At 39.9% G+C, this 15,421-nt stretch overlaps 1 protein-coding gene across 9 annotated transcripts in view; it reads right to left on the reverse strand.

The window, feature by feature from the left end:
* Positions 1-15,421, reverse strand: part of FAM135A (family with sequence similarity 135 member A) — a 97,030-nt gene that overhangs the window by 50,629 nt on the left and 30,980 nt on the right. For all 9 annotated transcript variants that reach the window (XR_013637358.1, XR_013637359.1, XR_013637357.1 and 6 more), the window contains 4 exons: positions 15,099-15,172; positions 12,355-14,760; positions 11,201-11,364; positions 9,839-9,930 (listed from right to left, as the gene is read on the reverse strand). Coding sequence is in view for 4 of the 9 variants with exons in the window: in XM_078862630.1 (XP_078718756.1) it covers positions 9,839-9,930; positions 11,201-11,364; positions 12,355-14,760; positions 15,099-15,172 (2,736 nt within the window). In the remaining 5 variants the exon portion in view is untranslated. The remainder of the gene's footprint in view (positions 1-9,838; positions 9,931-11,200; positions 11,365-12,354; positions 14,761-15,098; positions 15,173-15,421) is intronic.

Here is a 15,421-nt window from a genome sequence, read left to right on the forward strand (position 1 = left end):
GTGTTTAGCTTCAAATCTAGGTTTAAACAACACTCAAGATTGAGTCCACTCAATATTCTGATACTCAGAAAGTAGCAAAACATTTGAATGAAAATGTAATAACAGATTAAAAATACAACTGTTTCTGACGAGTGCAATTAAATGTGGAAATGCAAAGATGAACTCTTATGAATATATGAATGATATAAAATCACATTCAAATATTATAGAAAGACAACTGGTATGTTGTCAAGGTAGTTGGTTTTGAGGTGATTTAAGTAATTATGCCATCAATCTGAATGTTAACTCAAACAACTGTGTTTTACTCTTCACCTTGCATATGCAGTGCTTCATGGCGAGCTTCCTCTAATTGTTTTAAACGTGACTAAAAGGTTTGGGTGTGTAGACTATATATATTTGTACGCAAGCTTCTAAACAAAGAATGATTGTCATGCAATGAAAAATGTCAATGATGGTTTATATTCAATTTTAACAAGTTACAAAAGCCCTGTTAAATATATTTATTTTGTGTGATAAAACAATAACCTTCATACACATTTCAAAATGATGAAGGATACGGTTTACAGGTTTTAACAAGGTTCACATAAGTCATAAACATTTCTTCCCAGCTGAATACTCATTAGCCAGAACACGACATTGTCAATACCATGTAATAAATATATGGATGACAATGTTAAAACCAACTATCAACACGTACTTTAATAACTAAATGTTTATTTATTGTGCATAAAATGTGAATGTCGAATAAAAGGCCACAGTGCTTAATAAAATTTACAATTTACCTATTTGGCAATGTTTGTGTTAGTCTCGTACTCATGTGTTACTGTTAAGTATATGGCTGTTTCACATACCTTTGTGTTAAGTACATTTAATACAGAATATGGTTTTAAGTTTAAAAATTTCAATTAAAAAATGATGGCAGTGTTCACTATTATGCACAATGAATTGACACGTGATTAGGTCAATGCCATTATATTTTAATTGTAATCGCCATTTGACAGTTAATTAGCTATTCCTACATATTTTTTGCTATGAAATTAGTAATCCATGTGTAGAAACGGACAGGCTGTTAAGAGAAGCATTAATCCATATCGGATGCACATTAAGCTGCAGTGCACTCTGATGTTGAGGGCATCCGACTGCGAAAATATTCATCGGCGTTGTGTATGGTAGAACAAAGAGGCTCTTGAATGTTAACACCAAAAACTGGTACAACCCATATCCATTGACTACCCTAGGCACGGGCTCTTTGATCCACCGACCACAAACATCAGGCTGCTTAGAAGCAGTGTGGCAACGGAGGGGGGAGGGGCTGAGTCACCCCAAATAGGTGTGCAAGATTTACTGCTCATCGGTGTAACACTTGGGGATAAATAGGCCCCTGAATTTATATTTGATATTGATTGGTATGGCTCATCTTAAGGAATAAGGTTATAATGCCCAGGTCTGCTCATACATTACATTCAGCACATTTACTTCTGTCCATATGATTGTGCGATGCAACTGATCATGTTTGGATTACACGTGACTACCTTTAGGTCAATAACAAACATCAATACAATATCCCTGCTATGAAATAGTACGAAACTTAATAAAAAAGTAAAACAAAAAAATTCTGTCAATGTTGGAAAAGTAAAAAAAAGTTTTGGATCGAATGGCAACAATACATTCCACACATTTAAAACCAATAGACACATATTGTTTAGCAGAAATCCAATCAAATTGACCTTGGTCTGATTATAAACTACCAGCGTGAGGTCACGTAGGTAAAACATCAAAATTAATGAAAATAAAATAAAAACAAAAATCACGACGTTTCACAAGTCTCCGTCATCAGGTGGGACCGTCACAGCCGAATTAGCTGCATCAAGTGATGCAGCGTCGTGATTTTTGTTTTTATTTTATTTTCATTAATTTTGATGTTTTACCTACGTGACTTTACCGAAAAAACCTAAGAATATGATTCCTTGCAGTCACGAAAGCTTCAAATCTAGAATTACCAGCGTGAGGTGTTACTTACCAGCTTTCGCTGAACTTTTTTTTTCATGTCACTGTTTACAGTGATATTCAAAACGAATGTGCTAATCAACTACTAATGCCAGCACCCACTAGTAATACTGCAGCCACATTACTGACAAATGGGCTCTCACAGTACTGGACTACACCCAATCCACTGTTGGTTAAGGGCCCTCTGGCACCACGTGGGTCTGTGGGTTATTTGACTCCATTGTGCTGCTCAGTGTGGGTTAGCGAAGACTTCACCCAGTGTTCAGACTAAATACATCAACACTATTGTATATTTACAACCTTCTACCGCTACAGCAGAAGGTACTACACTAATGAGCTGCATTCCATGGCTCACCATATGGCGTGGATAACCAGTCAAGCCTGTATATCAGACCGTCATCATTGGCTGGTGAGTCAAAATTGGAGTGGACTTCACTATGCACAGATGGTAGGAGGGGTTACGCATGGGTTACTGCGGGAGTGCAAAGCTGTGCTGCATTTGATCGCTTGCATAGACAGGAGACAATAAGCTGTCTCACTGATTGATGTGCACCGTGAGCTTCATTTTATATCACGGTATGCTTAAATCCTGCAGTAATTTACTTGCATGGTTGAAACTGAAATTACTTGTTTTTCCAAATGTCGGTATGTTTAGGGGATAAATCGGCTGTGTAGGGGATAAAATAATAATTTTTAACAGGTTGTAGAATAAATTATCTCACAACAAAAGAGTCCCATATTACATAACGTAACAAAATCTTTAGCGTGAAGCTATAAACGTTAGCCTGGAGTTAGTCCGTGTGCAATCAGCTTGTAAATCTGCCTCGTTAAAATTGAACTGCGTTATAAGATATTTAAGAATGCAAAATTGTCCTTTAGCACTTCTGGCTACACGAAGGGGAAACTAATAAAGCCACATCAAGAGAAAACAAGGAAGAAAAACCATGCAAATCCATGGATTGTGTAACACTTCCTAAGGTGAAATAATAAAGTTATCTTCCAAACCGTACAAATGTGCGACGTGGAGAGATGCCATCACATGAAATGATGTCATCGGGGAGATCAAGTCACGCACATCTCTAACACTGCGAGATGTCACACTTAATGACGTCATCACCTGCAAGGGAAAGGGGAATATTTTTTAGTGCTTGTCTTGGATTTAATGCCACGTGTTTGAAAACCCTTTGATCAATTTGGCTGGTTTTCTCTAGGGAAAGTTCCTAACAATAACAACTTTAGAAATACTAATGTTGTTCATATTCTATTATTATAGTTATTATGCCTTTCCAACCGTGCCTTACTTAACTACAAGCACCCTTTTATAAACACAGATTGAGCTATTGCATTAATGCTTTCAACCTGTTGGAAAGCATTAAATATGAGAAGCAAATCCAAGGATGAGTGTTCAAAAGACTGACCTCCATAGTACCATACATGTCACCCACTCTTGAGAGGCATAAGACCACCAACTGCCTCCCCAACAAACCGTATGTTGAAATGGCCGTAGCGGCTGCAAACAGATCATTGCCTTCACCACCCTTATCGAAGCTAGTTTACAGAGTCAACAGGAAACTGGCACAGCAACGATTGACCACTCTTGAGCCCATGACACTATTTGGCGTTAGGGCCTCCTGCTGAAAATAAGCAAAATCAAGAGAATTATGAAAAATGGCGTGATCTGCCATGTGTATCATCTTGCAAGCTCATATATGCAAATGCATAGAGCATAAACCTCCAGAATATTGGCAATACTTTAACAGCTCATCAAATATCATTGGAGGCATATTTATATTGCTGGAGACTCAATATGAAATTCCTTAAAAACCACCACAAGCACTTTCCACCTGAACAATCATGCACCAGATGCCACCCTTGATGTGTACTTCTGTGGTAGCTCAGTGCACGGTGACCTCACTCCAATATATCTAGGGGTTATCATGGACAGACGCCTGAACTTCAAGCCCCACATGGAACAGATCTGCGAAAAGAGCAAATCAAGAATAGCCATGCTATAGAAACGCGTAGGAAGGACCTGGGAACGCCTCAGCTGATTTGCTTCGAACTGTAGCTCTATCACTCATCTACTCTTTGGTAGAATATTGTGCTCCAGCCTGGTCTGAAAGCTCATACACAAAACTTTATAGATAAAAAATTTAATAACACAATGCACACGCATCATAACTGGAATACTGAAACCAATACCAATGTCCTGGATACCTGTTCTGGCAAACATTCTGCCACCAAGTTTTCATATTTTCTTGGCAACGAAAGACGAGCCATCAGCCAGAATCTCAACAATGTACCTCGCCGCCAACTCAAGTTCTGATCGCCCTTCTGGGATCGTTCCGTCACCACTCTATTCTCACCCAGATCCTGAAGAACACTGCCGAAGAGTGGAAAAACGTGGATGTCCAGAATAAACACCTAATTTGAGACCCAAATATCGCATCTCCTGGCTTTGACATTTCTCGAAGAGACCGGTGTAACCATCAAAAAGCCAATATGAACATGTCCTTAATAAATAGAGTATTAAATACAAGTACAACTGTGGCAATGCAACCCAAACTATGAACCACTGTAGCCTACGATCCTTCAATGGAGGAATAGCAAAACTACATGATCTCTCTTCTGGAGCCTGCTCCTGGCTAGCAGACCTCAATATTGGAATTTAGCTTCTGAACATATTTCCACATGCAAAAATAGAATAGAATTATACACTTAACAACACTCCTAACTTATAATTAAACCAACCATAAAATTGGGTTAGATCGCGTAAATATAAATGTGTCGTTAAACCCGCCACAGCCAATTCGTAAGGTTTGTCACGTAAAGAAAACATGCCAATTCGTTACTAGTACAGCACACCGGTGTGTTGGAGAGCAAATCCACAACATTTACAATCTGAGTACGACGTTTTGCCAATAATTACAACTAGCATCCTCAGATTTGTGGAGAAATCCTCCTGTTTCATTCCTTAAACAGAGGGATAGATGTGATTATGTCACTTGTGAGCTCTTCACGTGCAAAGGGGAGGGGAGGGTTAATGAATGCATATACATTACAATGGGTATCCATTACAGGTTGGATTATTCATATGGCAAGCAACGTACATTATGCATGCACAGTGTCCTTGTACCTCCTGTCGTTTGTGTGCAATAAAATAGCAGTACATGTTATTGTCAGCCCACAGGTAATGCCCATTGACGTATGGTGACCTGTATAGGCATGCATTTAAACAATGCATTGTTTGCTTCCAAGCAGCACTAAGCCTGTAGCTATCCGAACAGTTGAAAACATTTTTACTTCTCTAAAATTAGATATATTCTCTAATTAGCCTTGGCCAGTAGTAACTAGTTTTGCACAGAACTTCAATATTAACAAAATAAATTGAGTGCCCTTGTTGGCACGCGTGTTCTGCCACTGCCATCAATTGTATTTGGGAGCATTTCATATATACCTTTGGTGTTATTTTAGTCTCTTTCTGCCCAACATAGCATTTGCCACAAGAGCAATTAATGCAGCATACACCTTATGTTGATAGCTTCGGTAATACATCTTTAGTACCCGATAACAGTTAAAAAATATAAAAAAATCTCACTTTTCCCCCAATTTATTCCAATTGTGCTATTGGCGTCATGTCTTATAGACAAACATAATACATGTGTTAGAGAATACAGGTGACATGAATTAAATAGAAAATTAAAGAAAATTATTGCTGCTGTAGACATGTTATGACGATGGCATTGGTTAAAACTTAATGAATATAAAAAAGTTCACCTAAATCATTAAAACTTCATAAATACGTAAACTATTACCACTAAAATAATACACAATGTTGTTAAAATGCTGTGTGAAACCTAACATTGATATTCAATGAAAAATAAATATTTTAATATTTTTTTTCCTGAACATCAATACATGACATTTCAATATGGATTATAAGCCTCCACTATCTGTGAATAATTCTAGTTTAAAATTAACCGATTGCCCCTTAAATTTTGATTTAAAGCTCTCGTGACTGCAGGGATTCATATTCTTGGTTCTTTCGGTAAAGTCACGTAGAAGGGAAAGAATAAAATAATATAAATATAAAACAATACAAATTCTCACGATTTATTATTTCCCTTCTACGAAATACGATTCCCCCTTGTTAACTGTATTTGGCATATTGGCCAAAGAACCCTACTACAATGTATCCTCCCCCAATTTCCAACATTCCCTATCTTTAAACAAAAACATTGTGTTGAAATGACCCTCTTAGCAACCACGAATAGCCAGTGGGAAGGACTTGTGCAGCCAAGTAATATCGCAACTTGACATCATTCGGTTGGTTGTATGGCCCATTTAAAAAGCCCCACAGGCCACCACTGTATGGAGATCCATTGTTCCTCGGAAATTTAAAATAAAGTCTAAGGCACCAGTGAGAGCACTCCCTCTCCTCCACTCAATGTGCCTGACCTTTCTCTTAGCGAATACAGAGAAATTGGAAAAAGATGAATGCCTTTGCAGATTGCGCACAGAGTCAGTAAAAATCCCCAAAGGCAGAAAAGCGACATTATAAATCTGAAAGTGCATTTTGTGCAACGTAACATGATATCCGAGATCACCGAGGGGTATCTTTTCCTTTTCCGTCCGCAAAAGTGCCAACTTGTTAAAGACGAAGCAAGCAGAATGCCAAACCTTGCCTTTAAATGGTGTTGAACTACATAAGGTCATCAATAATTACATGAGTAGCAATAATGGCAGGATAACCATTTTGCTATGAATCCCTAAACCCCATTTATTGAATGGCATGTTTATTTTTAATGAATCCTAATCCTAATCCACAAGAGCAATTATCACTTCATAATAGACAAGAGCAACAGTCAATAACAATGCAAAATTAATACCCTTTTTTCATAAACATGGGCTAGCTAAAATAAGAGGAACAATGGTTAAATATTGAATTCATTATACAAGTGTAGTGACATCGCGGATGTCACTGTGTGGTGCCAGCCCTAGAGAGGCACAGCGTGTGATGTGCTCGCATCGCGAACATCACGTATGTAGCTACATCGTGAATGTCACTGTGTAATGCTCTAGCGAGGCACGGTGTGCGATGCATCGTCATCGCGGACACCCCGTAGGTGGGTGTAGTACCAGCCCTAGAGGGGGTTCAGTGAGCGCTGGGATAGAGCAATGGCACCACGCGTGGCGTGCAGTGCCGACTCCTACACGAGCGAGTGTGAGAGTGTCAGTCATGGGATGAGGTTACCCGAGGCCATGGCACTCTGGTTGACCCTGGAAGGCACGTGACCAGTAAGATCTACACAAAGGCCCCAGGTGGGGGCTTGGGGGTGGTCACGTGTCAGGGTGAGATCCTACGGGAAGGGTCGAGAAACGACAAGAGGTTTCTCGAAGGTGGTCGTGGCCAAGGGAGGGGCCAGCCACGACCCAGGAGCATATAAACCAGGGTCTGCACAGGAACCGGGGTTCAGCGTTGCTGTCGTCATCTGAAGATCTACTTTCTACGTCCGAGAAGAAGTCACTAACACGTGGACGAGGACCCAAGCCAGGATCCTGTCCGTTGTAGCTACTCCCATTAACTAGCATAGTTAGCCTGGTGGTCCACCACCATAGGTTATCTGGTAAAGGGGCAGTAACCCCTTTGTGTTATGTGTTGGTGTTAATAAATGTGTTGCCGCGCAAGAAGTACATCTGCGACTCAGTAAAATCCACTACAAAAGTTATGATGAATTTAATATTTCAAGACCTTTAATGTTCCCCTTGTATGATTCTGTCAGTACAATTTACAATGCATTTACTTTACTTCGCTATAATGTGCGGAAGCTAAATTATTTATTCCTAAATTCTATTCGAGATATCTAAAGCAGAAGAAATTAAGACGGAGCTTTTAGTCCAATATCATTAAATCTTGACTTAAAGCTTTTGTGACTGCAGGAATTTATATTCTTTGGGTCTTTTGGTAAAGCCACGTAGATAGAAGAAAAATAATAATAAAAATATCACGACGTTTCGATCGCAACACAAACAATCGTCATCAGGTGAACAAATATAGCGGGAGAGCTGCTGAAGCAGGATGTTCTATAGGTTTGAGATGGCTGTAGCCCAAGGGTAAGTGGGGGGGGCTAGAGATGTAAATGTAGGATCGGAGAGCTGATATACCTCCACGAGAACGAAGCTGTGGAGGTGGCCATTGTATTGTGAGAGATTAGCATGTCAATCTGTTAATGTAAGATTAGCATGTCAATGTAAGAAAACCACTGCAACGGCGGCTGTGTTAGTGAGACATTTAGCCTGTTTATGTAAAGACATTTAACCTGGTAATGTAACTCAGAGAGTCGGAAATAACTGCTAACATCGGCAAGTAGGATGGAAACATCATAGCCACTTATGACTTAAACTGGTTTATAACGTCCTTCCAATGATTGCTCAGTTTGTACCCATCTTCTCGGTTGAAATTGTGTCTGTGTTTATATATCTGGATGGCTTCATGAACGAATCTTTGTTGATAGCCAGTGGGTTTGCAGAGTACCTTCGTCTTGTAAAAATCTATTTTGTGTGTGCCCACAGCGTTAAAACAATGATCAGCCATGGCAGAAGTATTGATCCTACCGTGTTTCAGATCTGCCTTATGTTCACGAACACGGTCCGAGACATGTCGCTTAGTTTCCCCAATGTAACTGCTGCCGCAGACACAGCTTAGTTTGTAGACACCGGGGTATTGTATTTCAGGGATCACATCCTTCACAGATGGGGTCAGATCACGAATTTTACGTACAATATTACGTACAATATCATTCTTTAACCTTTTTTTTCATCACAGATCGTTTTTTGAATGATTTTACTAATCAGCTTTCATTAAAACCTCAAAAAGGTATTTACTACCAATGCCAATAAGCAATGTTATTGTGGTGCATCTTTGTAAAGTTCGGTTTTCTAGGAAAACAACAATGCCAATGAACATATTGCAGAACATTAAAAAAAACAATGAACAATAACTGGAGCTTAATATTTTAAATGTGGTCAATTTGAAAAAAAAACAAAGCTGCTTAATTAAGATCAGAGGCTTAAAATAAGGATTTTCAAGGTTGCTTTGTGTCTGAAAATGAGTTAAATTTTAGAACGTAAACATTTGCCTTACATGTCAAAGCTGATGAAAAATTGTACTGGCAGTGTGATGTGATCACTGCCATTGTGCATGGAATGTTTAAGATGTGGAAAAATACAGATGTGCAAAAAACTGTATTTGAATCTTACAATGAAGATAAGATTTCACGGGGAGATTTTGGGAATATAATAAAATAATTTGATGACTTTTAAGTGACCGGGAATACACATTTTAATCATTTTTTATTTACTCGTTAAAACGATGCCACAAGTCTCCTCTTGAGGCCATAAAGCTCAGGCACACAACCTCGTTTTCTGAAACTTTCAAGCCACAATATGAAAATGGAGCTAATACGAGTGCATTAATGTCACACAGACTTGTTTTTCAGGGGATTCAAAACAGGGTTATAACAGTTTCAATTCAACCATGGGTGCTTTTATATACACCTGACAACTGCAACATTCAAGTACAGGCTAAACATGACAAACATCACAATACTGGGTGACGTTAAACATCCTTTAGAAACACATGACTGCCATCTAGTGCCCAAGTTATAAAATGTTGAATCACTTGAGCTCATAGCAGACAGACTGCAATAAAAGACAAGATGAATCATGTTTGAACAAGCTCTCATATACGCATTAATTGATTTCCTTTTGTGTACAAGGTAGATGCACTGAACCACACGCAGTACATTTCCCATGAAGCTCCATTACTTGCCTGGTTACTCTCCGACATGAGAAACTCCATCTTTTCCCCAGGAAGTCCTTGTTCAATATAGGTCTTCACCAAGCGGAGGTCCGCATAGTTGCCTGGTCGAGAATAAAAACAAAGATTAATAGAACACAATGTTAATCTCAGGAGCGGTACACTGTAAAAATTCAATGATGATTTCCTATCAATGACATTATTTTAAAACATCAAGAATATTATGTCCTAAACTCTAACACGAGGGACAAGCAAGTGCCTCATGGAAGAAAATAAGTAACTTTTAAAACAACACAGATTATTCATAAGCCAGTTTATGCCCTTCTGAAGAAATACCTATATTGACACCAGTGCCTCCAGTTTTTGGTAAAGTCCACATTAATGTGCCGAATTAATTGGGGGCTTTGACATATCTACATCATCCACTGACACCAATGGAAAAATACTCTTTTGTGCATTACATTTGGAGCAGTGTTTGGAAAGAGCAAAACAATGAATGGGGTGATGACCCATATTTACTTATGACCAATAAATGCTCGTTACGTGTTATATGCTCAACAAACCATGAAAATTGTGGTTATGATTGAGGGTTAATGATAATCCAAAGGATGCTAAACATAATTGTAAATACAAAATGTTTCCAACCATAGACAAGTAAAGAGAGCAAATGTGTTTCACCCACTCAAAAGAACATGGAGAAATGATCATCAATTCGACACGAATCCAGTGGCAGAAATTCCATACTCCGATGACAGGGCCAACTACGCACATAGTGTACAACACATACTGTAAACATTATTGGCAGAGCTGATGTGCAAAGCTTTTGATTATCATCACCCCTGCTGACCCAGTCTCACTTTTTCAGGAGGGCCCTGCCAAGTTATCAGTGGTGGGGGGGGGGAGAACTTGCGATGTGTAATAAGAATTGAGGAAATAAAAAATAAAATTTCGGCACTGGGATGTTTGGCCAAATACCACTTCCAGTGTGTGGTATTTTTTAAATCCTTTATATTAAGTTCACTTGCTTGCTTGCTTGCGCGCTTACGACCGTGCAAATCTTTCGGTCGTTTTTTAACCCACTTCCCGTGATCCAATCGAGCTGACATTTTGCACGCAGACTCGTTGTGCGTGACAATTTATTTTCGTGAAAACTTTTTTCCTAAATTTTCCACTTAAATTTTTTTTTCATATTTCATTTAAAATACCAATGTGATAAAAATGAAACTCTCACTCAAGAAAAACAGAAATGAATAATAAAATAAAACCGATGCCACGCATATAAAGGATTTATAGTGAAAAACGTTGTTTTTACGGGTTAATTTTTTTAGCTATGGGAGGAAACCAAGTCAACCTGCCAGTGGGTCTGAGACTGACCGTCGAGGCCATGCACACACACGATGAGGTGGATGCCACCTCCCGGGCTCTCCAGCTCATCTGGCGAGAAGTAGGGCACAGAGGAGGCCAGCTCCGGGAGATCACTGTACCAGCGGCCAGTGAAATTCATTGTTTTCTTCAGCTCCTGTTTGGCATGAAAAAAGCTGCACGGACAACAATACAATGCCATCAGCCAACTTGGGTAAAGACCAAAACACTTAAAGTCATATTCTTGGTTCTTTCGGTAAAGTCACGTAGAAGGGAAACAATAAAATTATAAAAATATAATACAATAAAATTCTCATGACGTTTCGACTGCAACACAAGCAATCATCATCAGGTGTGAAATCCCTGCAGTCACGAAAGCTTTAAATCAAAACTTCAAGTCTTATCGCCTCTTGGGGAATGTGCTGTTAGTGAACATCTATTAATGCTGGTATTGGCACGTGAGGGTTGTTTGGCCAAACAATGCCTGTCCATCTTTGTATCTTTACCACTGACAGTCAAACATAATAGTTATCTATATTAGTTGCTCGCGATAATGTGCTTGGTCAGGAATTTAACCCAGGTCTTTAAAGGAAAGAGTTAAAACCAGTGCATCATCATGTTCCAGACACAAACTACTCTGTCTATATCAACCATCTGCTCTAAATTCATAGCTACTGACCTTGGCTCATTTGCAAAAAAAACTGTGTATGGAGATATCTTTTCTTGCTCTACTCCTACATTTAATAACTTTAAAAAAGACTTTCAAATGAAGCGGAGAGGTTAAATAAAACATTGGTAGGTTAATGGTAAAACAAGTGGGTGTTTATATTTTTTTTATATACATTCACACTTACATAAAATCTTAACTGCATTAAAAATACATGAATAAATAATGAAAACTGCCTCATCTTTCATAATACAGGTGTTTTGGGTTAGATCGCGATCTAACACAAAAAAACCTGTATTATGGATATTGGTCGTGAAAACCTACGTGTTAAACTGCCTCATTTTTATTTTCATCAGAAGTGGGAATTATTTTCAAATGAGCAATGCATCAAGTTTGTGCACCCAGATGATCGGGTGTTAGCCAATCCCGTGGCATATGGCACAGAAGCAGTACATCACAACAGCAAAGCCCAGTGTACTCCCCCCCCTGCTAAATTTACCTTAACAGCTGGTGGTTGCTGGGAAAATTGTCGTAGCAGGGTGTGCGCTGCAAGGCTGATGTAGAGCCACCACCAGAATTCCGGCTAATCGGTGGCGACTGCACGCCTCCAATCGGGGAGTCCCGGGAAGAGGAAAACGGGAGGCAGGTTGTTGTACACGACAAATCAACAACATCCATCGCTTTCATCTTCTCTGAATATGCTGGTATGTGAGACTTCGTCGGCTCATTCTCTAGGTGTGGAAATACTGAGCCATCACTGTCAGCCTGATGCTGGTTCAGTTTGTCCTCCCCCGTGTCCATGTCACCTTTGCCAATGACATCGGCTTCCTTGAAAAATCCATTCTCTATGCCTTCTGGAATGAGCTTTCGACTCTCTATGTGCACAGGCAACAACGTGTCGGCCGTATCTTGAGCAGCATTAATGCCTTCTTTGCTGCCATCCTCGACTGTATTCATCAGATTGCTGTGTTTTGGTAACGAGAAGTAGTTCTCCACCAGCCCTGTTTCCACTTCATCACATCCTTTAAGGGACGTGGCATCATCACTTTCCACCTCTGGACTTGGTTTTGAAATAACAGCAGTTTCGTTACTTATGAGGTGTAGTGTTGGTCGGGCTTCTGCATCTACCAGGGCATGGTGTGGAAGAATACTTGGAAGTTCGTCTTCTTCAACAACACAAGAGGTCAAATCGACAATATCCTCCTCACTGAACACCTCCACATCGCTGTGTGCATCTGTTGTGGTGAGGGGTTCCGGGCAAGTGAGTAAGTCAGTTTCGTCATCGCTATCTTCACTTATGTGCAAGGGAAAACACAGTTTTTTTGAATGACTGGGAAGTAAGGAACACTCTGGAGAACCTGAAAGTTTGTTTATATTTCTCTGCAAATGAACAGTATCAATTTCTTCATCGTATAAATCTTCATCTACATCAGATTTCCCATCCATCACATCCTGCAAGCGATGTGGCACAGAGGGGTGTTGACAGTTGGCTTCTAGAGTCTGGATTTGGTTATTGTCATGTGGTTTTATCACAATTTCATTCCCCCGGTTTTCCATTTCTGTGCTCTTTTCAACATCGGATTCTACTGCAGCTAAGTCTAGACAGTGTGTACTACTGTTATGATTGTGAGGTTCGCAGAGTGCAAGATCAATGATTTCAACATTAGTGTCATCATCTGAAGCAATTGAGTTGATGGAAGATAGAGATGAATGTAGGTGTTTAGATTTTTCTACCATTTGATTGTCATCAACATGCCCATATTCAACATCTGCATTTGGCTGACCATGTAAATTGTCAATGGTGTTTTGCTGAGCAGGATTACCACTGCAAACTCTGTCTAAGTCATTGTTGTTGGACATCAATACCGAGCTACATTCACTGTCAAGTCCAGAATCAGAAAAAGCTGAAAGAGTTCTAATGTGTGGGTCAGTGGGCTTCAGTCCCTGAGCCTTTCCGTTTGCCGCAGCTCTTCCAGCCTTAATGGGTGTGTTCGACACAGATAATTGTTGCCCATTTTCAGAATCAAGGTTATTTTTAAATGTTCTTTCTTGTAGTGGCGACATACCTCTGTCAACTACCAATATAGCTTCTGTTCTCGGATTTTCATCTGCAATGTTCCATACATCTGTCATGCAGCACGCATTCTGCTCATCGGCTGGTTTTGCACTTTGAACTATTATGGCTTTTGTGCCACGATAAGGGTCTATGTTGCTAGGTTTGACATCAATGTGCCTCACACCAGAGGTGGGCCTTTGTAGGGGTTCAGAATCAACAGAATGCTCCCCATCTTCCCTCCTGTCTCTGACTAATGGCAGGGAGAGAGTTTCAATCAAAGTAGCTTTTTCACTTTTCAAGCTGCCTCCTACATACAGCTCATGATCTTTTAAGGTGGTACCATGCTCTTGTTTAGTATCACAATTAGCTGGTATTTGCAGTCCATCTGCTAAGAAATCCCTGGGTGGCTTTGAAGCGATTAGAAACCCATCCCAATTAGCTTCAGGATTGCAAGGACTCTGAATGCATTCCCTGGCAAACCCATCCCGAACATCTTCCTTAAACTCGCTCACTTGTTTTGGGCTCGCACTACTGCCCTGTTCGATGTTCAACTCTGTCAGGCTAAAGGGAAGGAACGAGGCACTGCTTCCCTCCTCGGGTGAGCTTGTGTCCGACGCTGGAATCCCACCAATGTTCTCCCCGCAAATGTTCAAGTGCTCCGAGTGCCGAGATGCGGGCCTGGCTGGAGTGCCATCTGTGCAGTCTCTATCAGTGTAGCGGTCTTCAAATATGATGGGCAGCGTGCTGGGATCCCCATCCGTTTCCACGCACTCCACCGGCAGAGGCGGCAAGTTGGTTAGGTAGGGCGAGGCCTTCACTATAGATGCAATCACGGCATGGTTCTGAGCGCTGGGAATAAGAATGAAATGTAGAGTCCATGTTATGTACAAAATATACTTTCCTAAGCTAGGAAGTCTTACAAAGTCTTAAGATTGTTTTGGGAGTTCTGCTTGGGATCTGTACTGGGGTGTGAGGAATCAACATTTGTATGAAAGCAACTAGCTCTCGCTACAGGACTGCCTAATAGATCACCAATATATGACCATTTGGGTAGGAAGGCAATTTTGACCTTTAATCTGTTTGAATTTGTTGGCCAATTCCATATAAAATGACACAGAACCAATATAAACATTCAGTGCATAACATATACACTCAACATGAAATAAACAAGCTCAATGATTACTTACTGTGTTTCCTGAAATGCCAGTGCTGCTTGCTTATTGTGATCTTGATAAAAGAATGCTTCAGAGAATCTCCTTACCTGCAACATAAGAGAATACATTTAAAAAAAGATTCTCCATTCAGTTTCAAATAGAAAAAAAAACGCATGAGTGGCACTAAAAAACTCTCCGCTTTATTCAGATCACCAACTCAAAATAATAGATTTTTCTGTCATTTTATTCTTTGGACCAACTCAAAGAGTTGATCAAATGTGATCATCCCACCAGGCAGGTTTAAACCTTCCCATGCTTAGATATATCTCTATCTATAGGGAGTAGCAAAAATAAGT

The sequence above is a fragment of the Lampetra fluviatilis genome, chromosome 14 (assembly GCF_964198595.1).
Source record: "Lampetra fluviatilis chromosome 14, kcLamFluv1.1, whole genome shotgun sequence".
In the NCBI taxonomy this organism is placed as follows: domain Eukaryota; kingdom Metazoa; phylum Chordata; class Hyperoartia; order Petromyzontiformes; family Petromyzontidae; genus Lampetra; species Lampetra fluviatilis.